Source organism: Micropterus salmoides, unplaced genomic scaffold (assembly GCF_014851395.1).
Source record: "Micropterus salmoides isolate LMB-PRFRI ecotype aquatic unplaced genomic scaffold, ASM1485139v1 Ms_hic_scaffold_18, whole genome shotgun sequence".
Lineage (NCBI taxonomy): Eukaryota > Metazoa > Chordata > Actinopteri > Centrarchiformes > Centrarchidae > Micropterus > Micropterus salmoides.
In genome coordinates, this window is record NW_024040928.1 from 1,734,356 (window position 1) to 1,750,840 (window position 16,485).

At 41.2% G+C, this 16,485-nt stretch overlaps 1 protein-coding gene across 1 annotated transcript; it reads left to right on the forward strand.

Moving 5' to 3' along the window:
* Positions 1-64: 64 nt before the first annotated feature.
* On the forward strand, positions 65-16,402 carry casp8ap2 (caspase 8 associated protein 2). The gene is made up of 10 exons (XM_038726463.1): positions 65-420; positions 2,627-2,706; positions 3,090-3,164; positions 3,312-3,412; positions 5,382-5,456; positions 7,809-7,924; positions 8,189-10,683; positions 11,207-13,937; positions 15,120-15,219; positions 15,321-16,402. The coding sequence occupies exons 2-10, from the start codon at positions 2,667-2,669 to the stop codon at positions 15,381-15,383; spliced, it is 5,796 nt and encodes a 1,931-aa protein (XP_038582391.1). The 5' UTR covers positions 65-420; positions 2,627-2,666; the 3' UTR covers positions 15,384-16,402.
* Positions 16,403-16,485: the final 83 nt, after the last annotated feature.

Sequence of the window (16,485 nt, forward strand, 5' to 3'; positions counted from 1 at the left end):
ATTCTTCCGGGTCAGCTCGGATGTCCCCCCCCACCCCCCCAACGTCGTGCTGTGATGACGCGCGCGGACAGCGACGCCAGCACAGTCCAGACTCCGCGAGCGAAGAACTTTCGCTCGAGCGTCCTGCCGTATCTGCTGCCGTTTAATGCTTTCGTTAACGGCAGTTTGCTGGGTGAGGACGTGAACCGCTGGAGAAGACCGCGTGTCGCGGTACATTTGGCCTCCTTTAGGGTTTGACTCCTGTTTCAACAAGATATTTTGAAACCGCGGAGCTGCAAGAAAACACCATGGATGTATAAAGAGAACCCACCCACAGCAGTGACAGACCGCGGGAAAATGTCGTTACTTCCTGTGCAATGAAGTCTTGGCGCGACATTACAGTTGTAAACAACAGGAGGACGCAAAACAATACGGAAACAAGTAAGTTAAGCCAAACACTTCAAAGTAAGCCAATTGTAATATGCGTTTTATGAATGCCTGGCCGGTGCATAGGGTTCAGATTAGCATCCATAATTTACCGAGGGCTTCTCCGGTGTGGGGTCCCAAGTCATAGTTGGATAACAATGTGTTAAGTTAGCAGTTAACGTTAAGTTGAATATGCACCCAACGCGGGTTTAGCTGAGCCAAGCTTCTTTATTAACAACAATAAAATATCCATTAAGGGGAAATATTAAGATGTTCTCAGCAATGTCATTCATGTCTGCGTTTCTTAATAAAAATAAACTATGAATACCTTGGTGGCGGGACAACGGTAAGGTACAGATTTGTGTTAGCGTGGTGGTAACGTTAGTCAAAAGTAATTACTTCAAAGTAATATAAAAGTTTTTAAGTTAAACAGTGGTACGTTGGGTTTGCCTTCCATTCGTATGTGTCCATTTTGTGTTAGTTGATTTAAGGAGCTTTTAAAGCCGTATTGGTTTAAGGAGTTTAAGAGGTAACATTAACTTTAGTAACGTTAATGTTAGCTTGAGCTAGAGCTCAAATTGTCAAAATTAGGTTAACTATGTGCAGAAAGTTCCTAAAGAAGCAATATTTAGCCCAAGCCGTTAATATAAACATGGAACTCAACAGTTAGTTATAATTTATATGCTACCGGTTATCTAGGGTGTCTTCCCTTCTTTCTGTCTGGAGGGCTTTGTTCTTTTCTGTTCACGTCCGCGAACAAAAGAGGTCTAAAGTTAGCTAGACCACTATCTTAATCATGCTAACATCACAGTGATTAGCCTGTTTTTATCACTAACGTTACAGATAATAACGCTACAGTATAATAACCTCAGTGCATCGGTGATTTGATACTATCTGTAGGAGTGAGCAATATGGATAAATCCTTTATTACGGTATATGCTGTCTTACATTGCGATAACGTTAACGTTACCAATTTAGATTATTAACATAGTAACGTTACCTTATCTGGTAAAATCATTTGGGAAATTGCATAGTGATAAGACAACAAAACCGAAACATACATTTTTGACAAGTCTAGTACCTGACAAATCAATAATTCATATAAAAATCCAATATTTCCAAAACTATTAGAAAAAACATTGCAAGATGCTTGCTAAAATATAATTCATTGCTGAAAAATAAAATCAGTATTTTTTTAGATATATGGAGTGAACAGAAATAAAGCACTCCTGCTGTTGATTTGCAGCATTGCCCATTACAACCACAAATAATAATGACATATGATTATGATAATGGTAAGAGGATGGAAGAATATCTGACAGTTTACACATCTTCCATGACAAATTGATCAATGAAGCGAGCAGCAAGAGGCTGCGGTCCATCAGGACCAAAACTTCTCGCCACCAAAACAGTTTCTCCACGTCTGCAGCTAGCCTCATTAACAAGGCCCAGGTCCCTCACTGACACTCCCCCCTTGCAAATGATATAATTGTCTTTGTATGTCTAAATCTTGCTTCATTTCATATCATGCACACAAACCTGGCACATAGCACATGTTTGTTAATTGTTAATCATTCATTGTTGTTCTATATTTTTATATTTTGTTACCACGTCCCGACCCTGGATAAGAGGATGAAGATGGATGAATGTACACAATATTCTCTTTAGTTGTATATATCTCATATTTGTTTATTCCATATTTATATATTTCTACATTTATTTATTTATTTGTAGACAGACCTAAAAATCAAAGCAGCAGAAGTCAAAATATCCTGGTCCTGTCGTTACGTAATGCAACCAGTAGTGTCTTTCTCTACCTGGCCTGCGGACATCTTTCAAGCTCCACAACTCTAGTGTGTAACCCATGCTTTCTGTTAATAATGTGTAGTCCCCGAGCCCAAACTGAGATTACCCAGATGACATCATCAAGGTTGTTTTTGCCTCAAACCAGCTGTTTTAACAGACTAAGTAGTACTATCCATGTCTAGTACACTAGCCTTTATATTTAAAATTAGTAGAGTGCCCCTTTAAGATTGGTCTATCAACTCTGCAATCAATTTGTGGATTAATTTTATGTGTTCCTGATTAATTGGTCTTACCCCTGCTCTCAGTGTATCCATCAGCATACAGGCTAACCTTCAGCCTGTTCAAAGTGTGTTTTGGTTGATATTTATTTGTGTGCTTGTAATGACTACTAATTCTTCTTTGGTATTGTTTTTAGGAACTCCTTAAGAAACTGAGCCACAGAGAAACTTGAGATAATGGAGCATTGGAACATTGAGACAGACAGTGCATCTGGTTGTAAGTATAAGTTGTGTCTTTCAGTGACCTCAGCAGCTATATCACACCAGCTGTCAGTCACAAATGCTTAATTTAGTACGCGTTATGCAGTCATTAGATTTTAATATATGGAGTCTATACGGGTTTTTTAATCTCTGTAGACATAGACACATATTCTTTATCTGACATAACTCCAACTTTGCCACTCAGTGCATTCTATTTAATTTCCTCAATTTTATTTTAGTGTCTTAATTCTACACCTAAAATGAACTCACTAAATAGTACCTTTAAAAAATTCCCCTGAAAATGTCGTGTCTGTAGCTCGTGGGAATGAATGTGAATGTGTTTTCATTTTGTTTTAAGACTAAGATGACAGACATTTATAATACATGTACTATTCACAGTCTTGGTACCTGATGTCAATGAAAATTCTGTGGATATCTACGATGGCCTGGACATCGGTTCCACCAGTGATGCAGGTAAATAGTTTCACTTTGGTCTGCTACAGCACAATATTATTATTACCAATAATATTGTATTTAAGTGCATCCAGTTCAGATTTGTTGTCTAAACTTGAGGCTTTATAATAGTGATCTGTCTAATTTGCCTATTTTGATTTATTACAGAGAAATCATCTCCACATGCTTCTCAGCTAAAAGAGTCGATGGATCTTTATGAAGAAATTATCACAGAAGAACAGCAGAACAGAGAGTCAACATACTCTGAGGTCAGTTGTGCTCCATGCTACATTTCTCTCTGTGACCTGTTACAATAGGCTTTTCATACTGAATGTGAGGGTTGAGATAAACCTGTGAGAACCTCACACCACTTTTTGTTTGCTTTGTTCTGCAGCCTTGTTCCCAAACTGTATTTTTCGCCAGTTAGCAAGCATGCGAAATTCATTCTCTGAGCAGTGGGCATCCACTGTGTAGTTAGGGGCCAGGGCCTTTCTCAGGGGCACCTTTGGTAGTGCCCAGGAAGTCAACTGGCACCTCTTCAGCTACCAATCCACTCCATTTGACTGGACAAAATGGCCAAAAATGTTATCACAATAAAAACTTTCATATCATTTGATATCAATAATTATCAGGATAAATGTCAAATCATTAGTTCTTTCAAGTTGAAAGGCTCATTTTGCTTCTGAGTAAAGAGTTGAAGAAACCAGATGGTTAATTGTGGTTTTAAACTTTTCTTTATGGTTGGATCAAACACCTGATGGCAATCAGTGGATCACTTCACAAATCTGAGGCAGAACATTTAAAACAAATATGCACGAGTAAAATGAAATCAAATCTTTTCTTGGTCTGTACTCTTAAAATCTGGCACGTTGTTGTAAACTCAGCGGCTCCTCCTTCTCCCAGGTAACCTTACCTGCAGGCGGTGAATAACAGCAGATTCATTCTTTCTAAATATCACTCAGTATTGTGATGTCACATATTGAGTTTATGTATAGTGACGTTGCTGTTGCTGCTCTAGAAAATCATCACCAGTCATCTCAATATACAACAACATTATCTCACATTGAATATTGTCCTCATACCGTGCAGGCCTACCTCAGGCCCGTTGGGTCTTGTCTTACCAAATAACCATCACCAAATAATAGTGAAGTATCGTTAAGCAGTCTCAATAATGGTGTCCGTATCAATAAAAATTAACGATCCCCATTCCTAGTCACGGTTCTGTTCAAGGTTTCTTCCTCCTAAAAAGGAGTTTTCCCTTGCCATTGTTGTTAAGTTCTTGCTCATGGTGGGAAATTGTTGAGTCTCTTCTAATATTGTTTTGAAGAGTACAGTCTAGACCTGCTTTATATGAAAAGTGCCTTAAGATAACTTCTGTTATGAATTGGTGCTATATTAATATAATTGAATTAATCTAGTATACGTGGTCTACGATAGCCATACAAATCAAAGGTACATCGTGTGTGAAAAAGGGTATCTGCTCTTTTTCCTGAAGATGAATGGTTTTATTAAATAGTGTTACATTTGTAGAAATATTTCAGGCAAGGTGGGTCAACTCTGCCAACACCTGTCTTAGTTGGTGTTCAGACCGAAAACAGCCCCACGTGAAAAACAAAAACAAAATGTAAGGGGCTATGTTGGGGCTATTTTCCAGGTACCACTGGCACAATGAAATAAGATCAAGATGTCTGATTCTGAGTAACAGATCCGTACGTTTGAGGTTTATTAGATGCCAAAAAGCTATACAGTGGTTTATAATATTAAGGAGATGGTTTACTACTCTGGAAAGATATGATTTTTTTAATCTTTGTTTGTGATGCCATGTTGTAATCAAGTCGTGATGGGTTGGTTAAACACAGTGCCTTGCTGGATGATGTCCCATTGTGTTGAGGCAAATGTTGAGCCACGTTCACTTTGTTTGCCAGATGACCCTACGTTTGCTTTTTTGTGTGGAGCCCTCAGCATCAAGACTCCTGCTGAGCCAACGTATGATGGGTTTTGCATTGTCTGGTAGAATAGTTTTGTTTAGTAGTGACCTGCAGACCCAAGTCTGGTAAAAGAAACACAGCTACGATAGATTTCTCTCTGACCAACAGTCTGGTGTGAAGTGTCAAGTAAGGCTAAGCGTTGGTTCATTATTCTGCGTCATGTGTTGTTGACACTTGTTAACAACACAAACAAAAGCTATAACAATTTACGCACTATCTCACAATCTTTTTCTTTTTGTTTGTTTTGCAGTTGAAGTCCAGATTCCACGCAGCTCAGAACCAAATTAAAGAGTTGCGCAGGAGACTGGAGCAAATGGAGATGCAGGTTTGTTTTTTCTTCCTTTTCTCAGCTGTTGGGTATGAAAAAAAACATAACCAACAACAAGGTGCAGGATGAGAGAAGTTAGCAGACAGACAGCGATGGACTTCACATGACAGGATTCACAACTTGGATTAATTTTAGGGCTGTACATATCTATTATTTTTCAAGTCGATTAATCTAACGACTAATTTTGTTTATTCTAAAGAAAGAAAAGTTGCCTATTACTTGATTAACATATCAATTTATCGAAAATAAATATCAAAAACATGTCTAATCAATAAATCTATATTTTATTCAATCATCCTGATGAAGCACATTAGAATGACAATAGCAGCAAATCTTAAAATGAATGAAATTTCCACATCACTGCAGTGTTGTGATAATGATAATAACAGACATTAATTAGGCTGCTTTACTTCAAACTTTAAATGTTTCTGACATGGATTCATTTCAATATTAAGTAATGCAGTATGATAATAAAATGTATTTCTGCATCAGTGAACACCTGAAAGGACTCACAGACTGTGCAGACAGACACAGATTGTCTGTAATTAGATTTGGCTGTTTTCTCCCTCATACGTGGGCGTTAAATAAACAGAAAATATGAAACATCCGACCGTTACATGACACACGGTGTAACGTTATGTTACCATGACAGCAGCGGGGCAGAAATTATTTTTAACATGAAGGCAATGAAGAAATACTACGTGTCCTCGTGCTGATAATGTGCCGTGCTTGTGTGGCGACAGAAAGTAAACAGGATTTACGGTGCTGCCGTCTAGACAAAGTGCTCTGGGATACTTTCCTTTCACGTGTTCATGCTGCTTCACATATTTGTGGACAGCAACTGTGCTGCACTGAAGTTTCCATTTCAGAGAGCTCACGGAGCAGCACGTTGTTGAGTGTCTGTCTGAAACTTTAGACAGTCGAAGGCCGCCATCTTGTAGCTGAAACTTGTCTGGGATAATCCCACACCGGATGCAGCGATGCATTTACGCCATCGATTACGATGACGAATCGCCCCAGCCCTAATAAATTTTTATGAAAAGCTGTTTTGATTCTTTTTAACTGACTAAAGGAAGATAAATAAACAAGGACCGGGCACATTCAGACTTAACGAGCGCTTCAAAGGTAACGGGAGTCAGCACTTTTTTAAAAAAAATCTCTTGTACCATGCAGGTTACACCGGTAAATCTATATGAATCAGACTTTGGGGCTTGTTGTTTCCGCTAAATGAACGACGATTGAATTGTAGAGAATCTAACCGATCTAACGATGTGTAGCATGTCCATACTGACATATTGATCATATGTTTAAACATTAATATTTGGATTAACCATCCAAGAAGCTTAGAAGCAGCTAAAGCAGGCAGCCCCAAAGAACTTCTATAAAAAAACAGACCTGCGTTTTATTTGTCAAAAGGTGTTCCCACACCAGGCCAGGAAACGGGTAGGCAGCTTTTTGGGACTCGGCTATTAATGGAAGTTTGACAGTAACCTTTGATCACAACTCTGCCCTCCATGAGGGGCTTGGCCATTAGGAATCCAGTATTTGGATACAACTTAAGCCTAGTTCACTCTACACAATTTTTAGGCCCAATTTGCCGGTCGGGGAGCGTCAGGCTGTGATCAGGGGTAAATCAGTGATAGATCAGCAGTCGCCAGTCGTTATGTGTGAACTACTCAGCTCCCCAACGCATCACTGACACATCACTGACGTCTGCCAGATATCTAGCATGCCAAATATCTGGAGGAGTCGGCCGACTCGACATCCACCCAGAGAGCAGGCAGCTACTTTTCACTACAAAACACTTTTTACTCCCCTCCAGCTCTCTCTGTAGCTCAGACAATCCCTGTTACCTGCGTGTGCTAATCCATCCTTTCACCCAGATTCTTTGTCTTTATGATTGGTATCTTTACAATAACAACAACAGCAGTTTCGTGTGGAGGTTCGCGTCATTTCCCATTTCACATTTCATGTGTTTTCTTGACAAAACCTGGTTTGGAGACCAGCGTCAGGTGACAGAGCTGCTGTCAGCTCGTGTAGTGTGTGACCCCCTGTCACCTATCAGTCACGTAGTGTGAACGCCACAAAGACTTCAATACTCCCACCACAAAACGGCAAGTTGTGTAGTGTGAACAGCACGGCTGAAAGTCGTGTAGTCTGCACGAGCCTTTACTCTCACGCTCAGGTGTGAGTCAATGGACCTGAGGAATTTTGCTGTAGTCTTTTTGTTTTATACGCAGGCCTCTTTGTTTAGGCTTCTGGCCTACATGCAGGCCACTTCTTTGTTTCCCATAATGTGAGGTCCCAATGTGGTCTAATGTGGTTTTCTTTCATTCTTTCTTTCTACAGAATACAGGACTGAACACTGAGAACTACCTTCTTAAAAAGAACATCTCTGCACTTTTACGAACAGCTAGACAGGAGGTTACCAGAAAAGATGCTGAGATTCAGAGGTTGAACCAAAGGTAAGTGTTTGTTGTTTGTTTTTATTTACTGGTGACTCATTGTAATTGTATTATCTATTTTACAACAACCTATGTATAAATGCTTCATAATGAGTTAACCTAACAATTCCAAGTAGGAAATTTAAAAGATCATGTTGGCAGTTATTTAAGGACAAGTAGCACATAAGTTGTTTGGATTACCTACCCACTGTGGTCTGTAGACAAAAAGCTACCCTGTTCTGATTGTTAAATGATTAATCAATTGTAAAACTTTGTTTTCCCCAGGTCAGCGAAAGGGCTCCATCATCATCAATCTCATATTAATAATATGCAGGATAAAAATTCCTCCAGTCGGATCTCCACAGGTTGCTGCAAGAGTAGGCCACCTCCTCCACCTCCCTCCAGCCTTCCGCCTCCTCCTCCACCATCCAGTCCTCCTCCACCTCTACCAGCCTCAACTCCAGGGGAGGATCATCCTCCAAAGGATCCTCCTCAACCTTCTAGGAAAGACAGCGACAGTCCCACCTGTCAGCCCAGCGGATCTTGCATCAAGATGAGAACTTCAAAAGCATCGTCTCACGGTCATTTAAAAAGTTTCTCAAGGAAAGATTGTGATGTACGTGACAAACCGACTGACCACTCTGGCAGCAAATCCAGCAGCAGTTCATTAACTCGACATAGTGAGTCAGACAAACACAAGTCCAAGTGCATAGAGGAAAAATATCAAAGTCAAAAACTATCTGAATCAACAGATAGGAAACGTAAATCTGGTTCAGATCCCAACAAGGACGGTTATGCCCCTGAGAAACACAAGTCTCACAAGGCAGACAAAGAAACAGGACGAAGATATGGATCCAGGTCATGTAAAAGCAGGAACTACCTAAATGTTGACGGGCACCACAGATCAGAGAAGGCTAAAAGCCCTCCACCAGAGATTTTACATAGTGCTGCTTCCTCTGATGATAAGAAAGGGAGAAGTCAAGAACGGAGACGAGATAAAGCCAAAATGTCCACGTCAGACTCAGAACATAGTGCCGCACGCAGCTCTAAAGAGGGCCACAGCTCTAAAGAGGGCCACAGCCGAGATCATAGAAAAAGCAAGACTAGTGACAGTTATATCAGAAGTTCAGACTCAAAGGACTGGAAAAAGTCCTCTTCAAATCATGCTGAGCACTACTGTGATTCCTCTAAAGAGAGGGAAGGGGATAGACTTTCAAAGGATTATCAGAGGAAGGAGGATAGACGGCGTAAAGAGGAACTCAGTAGAAAGCATAAGAGGAGCACTCTATCAAAGACAAGCAGAGAACGTGAGAAACGGGGATCAAAAGAATCGGAGCAGGGTAAAGCTGACGTCTGTAGTAAGGAAAAACAAGAACAGACACAAGAGGCCTTAAAAAGATCATCTGAAGAACCAAATATCACCAAGAAAAGCTTAGTGGAGGAAAATAGTCCAAACAGGAAACTGTGTTTCATGGAAACATTGAATCTAACCCTTTCACCAATTAAGAAGCCAGTGCTGCCCATCGAAGCAAGCAGGGATAACCTCGAAACAGTGGACCAGGTAGTTGAAGACGAACCAGATGATGAGAGTTCACAGCCTAACGTTGAAGACATGTGTGTGATTGATGAAGTAGACAGCAGTGAATTAGAAGCAGGGTTGGAAGATGTTGGAGAAGATGTCCAGGAAAAGGACATAAACCAGAGCGAAACTCCTGCAGCTGACAAGCAACTTGAAGACAATTCAGTCCAAACATCCTCAGCTCATAGCCAAGCCCTAGATACTGCAGAGAATCCCGTGACTTTGCCTCTCACACCAAAATCACCAAGGTGTACTTCTGTAAAAGCAGCAGGTGGGGACATTTCAAAAAATCATGAGTATAAAACCAAGCTGCCCTCAGACAGCCAGGTAGATGAATGTGGACCTCTGGAGGCTACAGATGATGTTGGTGACATGCCCGGAAGCATGTATGAAGAACACTCGAGCAATTCTTTACAAAATGTCAACCCTGGAAATAATACGGATCAATCTGTTGCTGTTACCGAACCCGTTGTGCTTGATTCAAGAGTAGAACTGAGGGGTAAAAGTACAGTACAGAAAGGCCTACCTGTGGATTTCGTTGAAGACAGTGCAGCTGCTTCACCCTTAAGGGAAAATCCTCCAGCTGAAGATGTTCGCGACAAGACCGATCCCAAGAGTCAGCAATCTCAGCAAATGTCCCTACCTCAGGACGGTCAGCAAATGTCCCTACCTCAGGACGGTCAGCAAAGACTGGGTCCTCCTGCTTCCGCTTCCATTCACCAGAAAGATAGTTCTATGCAAAGTGGCCCTAAAGATGCAGATGCTGTATCCAGTACAATAAGCCTGGAATCGGTCCCACAAGAAGGGCTGAGTCTTCCTGAGGCTATTTATGTTTTAACACAGGCAAATGAGGACGCCAGCGACAACAGAAGCATCACAACTGAGCCAAGTTCTTCAACCGGCTGTATCGCAGTGTCCAAAGTCAGCAGTACCACAGAGGAGACAGCGCTGCCAGAGAAGTACAGAGACCTCACTTTGACTCCTAATAAGAGCTTCAGTCCTGCAAAGATTCGGGAGAATAATGTTGAGCCTTCCAGTTCAATGCCATTACTCCACGATGAGGACTCCATGATGCGCACACTGAGCAGTCTGAAGAAAATCCCTGATGCCATAAGTCCTCTGAGGAGCCCAATACGAATCACCAAGAGAAGTCATCTCTATGTTCATGGCAAGCCTGGTCATGTCAAGAGCCTTCAAAAAGGTAAAGTTGGCCTGAAAAGTATCCAGTCTGTAATCCAGAAGGCTTAGTCATTTTTATGCCTGTTATCTGGTGATCACCATTTAAGTGTCTCATTATTCAAGCAAACTGTTTTTGTGGTGCCCATTTAATTTTTTTTAATTGGTTATCCTTTGTTATGGTTGAATTCAGACTTTATCTTGTTAGATTCAACCTCAGAACCTACTCAGGATGGGAAGTCATAAACTTATCTTAAAGGGTAACTCCCACTTTACACATTACTCTTGTGGCTCCAGAGGGAGCTGTGTTAAATCTGATGAAGTATCCTCAAGTGATGTTAATTGTGTCAGCGTTGGTTGGGGCTACAAGTAAACAGATAATATAACGTATTTCGGGCCATTAGAGTCTGTGTCAGTGAGACTTGGTCAATATTGATAGGGACAAGATAGGGACCTTGTAATAATGAGGTATTTTACTCATAATTATAAGATGCTGTCAACATTCCTAAAAAATGTCTATATAAAGGTATTTTCTTTCTCCTGTGCAGATTTCTCCAGCACAGCTGTTGATGCCAACTCAAAGAAGTTGGATGTAAACAAAGAAAACAAATATCCAGGTTCCCCTGCAAACCATGACAAGTATAACTCGGTGGACAAGGTAATCCTGCCTTCAAGTCTCTCTGACACTGAACTGGAGGAAGGGGAAATTGTAAGCGAAAGTGATGAGGCGGCTGCAGGATCTCCTGTTCCTGCAACCAAGAGGGCAAAGTTGGCACGACCAGTCAGAAATAAACAAAATCCTAAGTCTGTGTTGAACAGGACATCTGAAGATAGGTGTGTTGCATCAAAAGAAACAAATGAAACGGCAGGTGTATCTACACGAAGTCCAAAAAGTCGTTTTAAAACCGTTTGTCCTGCAGCAACTAAAGCTTCTTTTTCCACTATAGAGGCAGTAATGGAAACATTCAAGTTGGTTCGTACCGAGATCAGAAAAAAGTACATGAAGCTTCATAAAACCTTTCCCAAGAAGAGCTTTTATGGTGTGATGGACAATTTCCAGGAGTCTTTTTTAGAATTTGTGGATGGTGCTAATTTTGTTCAAATATGCAGTCAGGAAGAGGAGCTGAAAGCCAAGCTGAAGAAACTGATTGCATCTGTCTTTAGCAAAGTATCAAATAATGGTATTGTGAAACGGATCTTTGAACAGCAAGCAGTTGATCTAAAGCAAAAGTTGTGGGACTTTGTAGATGTCCAAATTGACTACTTGTTCAAGGATATTTACACAACACTAAAGAGCCTTTGCAAACCAGAAAGAGCTCAGGCCGAGGACAAGAGGCCCAGTGGAAATGAGAAAGTATCTAAGCAGCCTCCTGCAAAGAAGTCACAATGTCAACAAAAGGTAGCACCGTCGGCTCCGACCAGCCTCAATCGAATAAAGCCTTGTGCTGCTGCACCTTACAAAACAGGCCTTGGAAGTAGAGGCAAAGATATCAGAATCACACATGAGAGGAGTGTTGAGCCTCATCCAGCAAACTGCCTGAATACACACACTGTGGTCAACTTCCTTCCTCCTCAAAATATTCCTTCAACTCCAGAGAAAAATAACATGTCTTCTTTGGTTGTCTCTCAAAATGGCTCTTTGCTTGACAAAACTGACTTTGAGCTACTCACAGAACAGCAAGCCTCCAGTTTAACATTCAACCTGGTGAGAGATTCTCAAATGGGAGAAATCTTCAAGTGTCTCCTTCAAGGGTCCGACTTACTAGAAACCAGTGGCATCACCGGCGACAATACTACCTGGTCCCTCAGTACACCAAGGAAGGATGGAGAGAGACGCATCAGCATCACCACGCCGACTAAATTTGACTCTCCATCTAAACTGCTTTCTCAGACAAAATTTGACACTCCATCCAAACTTATCGCTACATGGTCTAGTATTTCACCTCGCAAGATGTCGTCTCCACGATCCAAAGATAAGATCCCACTGAATCCCGCCTTATTTGATGAAAGTTGCTTGTTAGAGGTGCCATCAGATAACCGAGCAATGCTGCAGTCCAGCTTGCCCTCACAGAGAACATATTCCATTCTAGCTGAAGATCTGGCAGTCTCGCTCACCATTCCATCACCCCTCAAGTCCGACAGCCACCTCAGCTTCCTACAGTCATCGAGCATGCACGTCATGTCCACTCCAGACAGTGTCATCAGCGCTCACATAAGTGAGGATGCGCTGCTGGACGGGGAAGACGCTACAGAACAGGATATTCATCTGGCCCTTGACACCGATAACTCCAGCTGCAGCTCCAGCAGCAGCGTGGTTTCGGAAGCAACACCTTTTGTGTTCAAGACCGACCTGCCCATGCAGGCGCTAGTGATGGAGAAATCCAACGACCATTTCATTGTGAAGATTCGTCAGGCAGCCGCTGGCGCAGATACCACGCTCACTGCTGATGACAGCTTAAGTCAAACACTAACGGAGGAAGATCAACAACATAGAGAAGATGATGCGGCGATTCAAGAAAATCCAGCAAAAGATGTTCTGTCAGACAAATCGAAGAAGGTACCACCAGAGAACAACCTGTCTAACCTTGTTGAAAGCTCCGGGGTCTGTCAGGCGGACATCGAGTCAGATATCTCTCGAGATAAGAGCTTAACACTAACAAAAGATCCATCCCACAACAAAGATAAGTCCACTCAACAAAATACCTCAACGGTTTGTTTTTCTGAAGATTCAAAGAAACCATCGGTGTCTCTGAAAAATCTGCCTAAAACTACTCCTCCAGATCATCACGAGACTCACAGCTCATCAGATCATTTCTTTGGGCAGATCAGCCAGGTAACCAGCAGAGAAGGTATTACAGTCACTGCTGATGAGAACGCAGGTCAAACACGACATAGAGAAGACATGACAACTCCCCCAAAAGCTCTTGTGTCTGCGTCAGCTAACAGGAACAAAGTGTTAGCATCACATGCTTCAGACTCAGAGAGAGATGAAATGGAGGTGTCAGAGTCAGAGACAAGTCTCACAATTGCAGAAGACACAAGCAGCACATCAGACAAAGACCAAAGGGAATGTGGCAAAGGCAGGAAACGGAACAAGCACCAGGAGGAGTCTAGAGCCAAGCGTTCCAGGAGAGAGGAAGAGGAGAGCACGGAAGAGATGTCCAATGGCAAGCAAGACCATTGTGAATCTAAATCCTCCCCCACATCTCTATCCCCCAACAGTCTCTATGCCAAGAATGTAATCAGGAAGAAGGGTGAGGTGGTGATGTCATGGACCAGGTCAGTAGTTGCTTTTGTATTATATCATTCCACCAGGATGTTAATCATCCACATTATTTGCAGTGGCTTATCATTGTGTAATCTAATTTGACGTGTTTGCAAATGATACTAATCACAAGCCTTTTCTGCATGTAACAGTTAAACACATAATCACTGTATATATTGATGTGAAGTAACATTTAAATATGAAGTACATTTATTAAAGTACTATATTTAAATGCAATTCTGATGTGCATAACTTAAGTATTTCCTTTTTATTTTACTTGTCTACAAGAGATATTGTACCTTTTATTCCTGTATTTGAGTGTTATAGACTCAATACTAAGACAGAAACTGAAAGGGAGCATTCTGCATAACAAGTAAATTTACTTTTGCTCATTTAAGTACATTTTGCTGATAATACCGTCTATACTGTTGTTGCCCTACACCTAACCAATAGCCATTTTTGACCTCTTACCTAATTGTTGTTATTGTGCACTTCTGACCAAATGAAACCATGTTTAGAAACTTAAAAGAAGTAGTACAAATACTCCAAGAGTGACATTAGACTATGGAGAACATGCATTGCACAGAGCTGGGTTAGCCTAGCCTAGCATAAAGACTGGAAGCAGGGGGAAACAGCTAGCCTGGTTCTGTCCAAAGATCAAAGAAGTTGTATCTAATTTGTTTTAATTTGCTACCAAACCTGACGACTGCACGCAGTCACTGCACCCCGCTAATGCTCCCTTAGAGGTTCCAGTCTGCAATTCTCCCTTAAACCACAAATGATCCTTTTTTACATTTCTGTTTGGGAGGGATCAAACAAAGAGTTAAAATGTGTTAATTAGTGAAACTAGTGTTGGTAGCTGTATTTTTTTTACTTTACAAGGCTAGCTGTTTCCCCCTGCTTCCAGTCTTTATGCTAAGCTAGGCTAATGCCTGCTTGGTTTCCATCCTCTCAGGTACCGCTGAACTCAGACTACCAACCTGTAGCTACTGTTGTAATATTAATAAAATATTTCAGAAACGTCACTGTTTATCCAAAACAAATCTCCATGGCACTCTTTGATTATCTTTCACATCTGTGTAGAAGGCACTGTAAGAACAGTACATGTAAACAGGTTGTAATGTAGTGGTAGCAACACAGTTTGAGGTGTCCCTGAAAAGGATTGCCGCTCTTTACCTGTACTCCACTTCTTCCAGAGATGAAGATCGAGCTATTCTGATTGACCTGAAGACAAAAGGGGCTTCACGTGAGACTTTTTCTGCCTTGTCAGAGAAACTTAATAAGCCATCAGGGCAGGTAAGTTCATGTTTATTCTTTTTTGTTGAAGTCATGTGATATGACTGTACATCTGTGGTGAAGAAGCATACACCAACTGTTAACTGTTTTTCTTTTCTCAGATTGCTCACAGATTTTACCAGCTCATGAAGCTTTTTAAGAAGCAGGAGAAAATGGACACCTGATCCCTCTGACTGTGCGTGCTCTGATTTATGCATATAGTTGTTGTATTCGAACAACACACACATACTGTGGCCCCATCACAGATATGTAGGCTCCGTCTTCGCGGATCACAGGATCGATCCCCACATAGACTGCTCTTCGCATCAAGATCTGGAGCTCTGCATACTCCCATCATCAGCCGAGTACAAATATGGACAGCAGTTTTAGCCAAACTTTGTTTCCCAAAGGAAGGTCAAAACTTCAGTCGCTTGAAGGTGTTCCTGTGTGGTGGTTTTCCACACAGCAACAGTATCAACAATAATGACTCGTCTTCAGCACAACTGACGAGACAGATTGATGTGAACGCTGAAACAGTGTTAGTTTTGGATGCACTTTTTGGTTTTTAGCACTCCACACCACAGCCACTACTGCAGTATCTGTGCTGGATGCTGATGTCTGGTCCTCACAGAAGTATATGACTTTGTCCTCAGTGCACTATCTGTACGTGCTTTCCTTTCTCAGTATTTGCAGATATGATACATTGCAAAAATGTTAGTGCCAACAAGGTCATGTTACGTCTGGTCCTAAACGTGTTTTTCTCAAAGCATTTGGATAAACTGCCTTTGGACTAGGATGATTCCACGTTCCAGTATGCTCAGTCCTAAATTAAGTGACTGTTTAGTTCCTAAAATTAGTGGACGCTCACTGGAGACAACTTGAAGCACCACCCATCGGTAGACCTTGAGCTATGGGACTAATTGGACCGTTTTATTATCATTTTTTTATGTGATATTTTGGATCTCATTTTAATGGATGTATTTGTGGGGTCGTGCTTGATATGTTTGAAGGTTGTTGAAATGTTTACATGTCCAATTAATGTACAGGACAGGACGTTTATCTCTGTTAATACAAATTAAACCTTTTATCTGTGGGCCTGACTGGCTTTTAGTTTGGCTCATCCTATTGCTCATTAACAGCATGGAATGCAATATTGTGAATATTGTGTGTAATTCTTTACTGAAAATAAAGTTTTATTTATTTATGCTGGTGTCTGCTTCATAAGTGTATTAACAACATTACAGAGCTTGAATAAGAGAATTGTAGCAAATTGTGAGGTACCAGTGG

Excerpts from the sequence above, each read along its gene's own strand:
- casp8ap2 (XM_038726463.1), top strand. The coding sequence starts at position 2,667 with ATGGAGCATTGGAACATTGAGACAGACAGTGCATCTGGTT. Across the intron at positions 7,925-8,188 it reads ATTCAGAGGTTGAACCAAAG|GTCAGCGAAAGGGCTCCATC; the intron begins GTAAGTGTTTGT and ends TGTTTTCCCCAG. Across the intron at positions 15,220-15,320 it reads TTAATAAGCCATCAGGGCAG|ATTGCTCACAGATTTTACCA; the intron begins GTAAGTTCATGT and ends TTCTTTTCTCAG.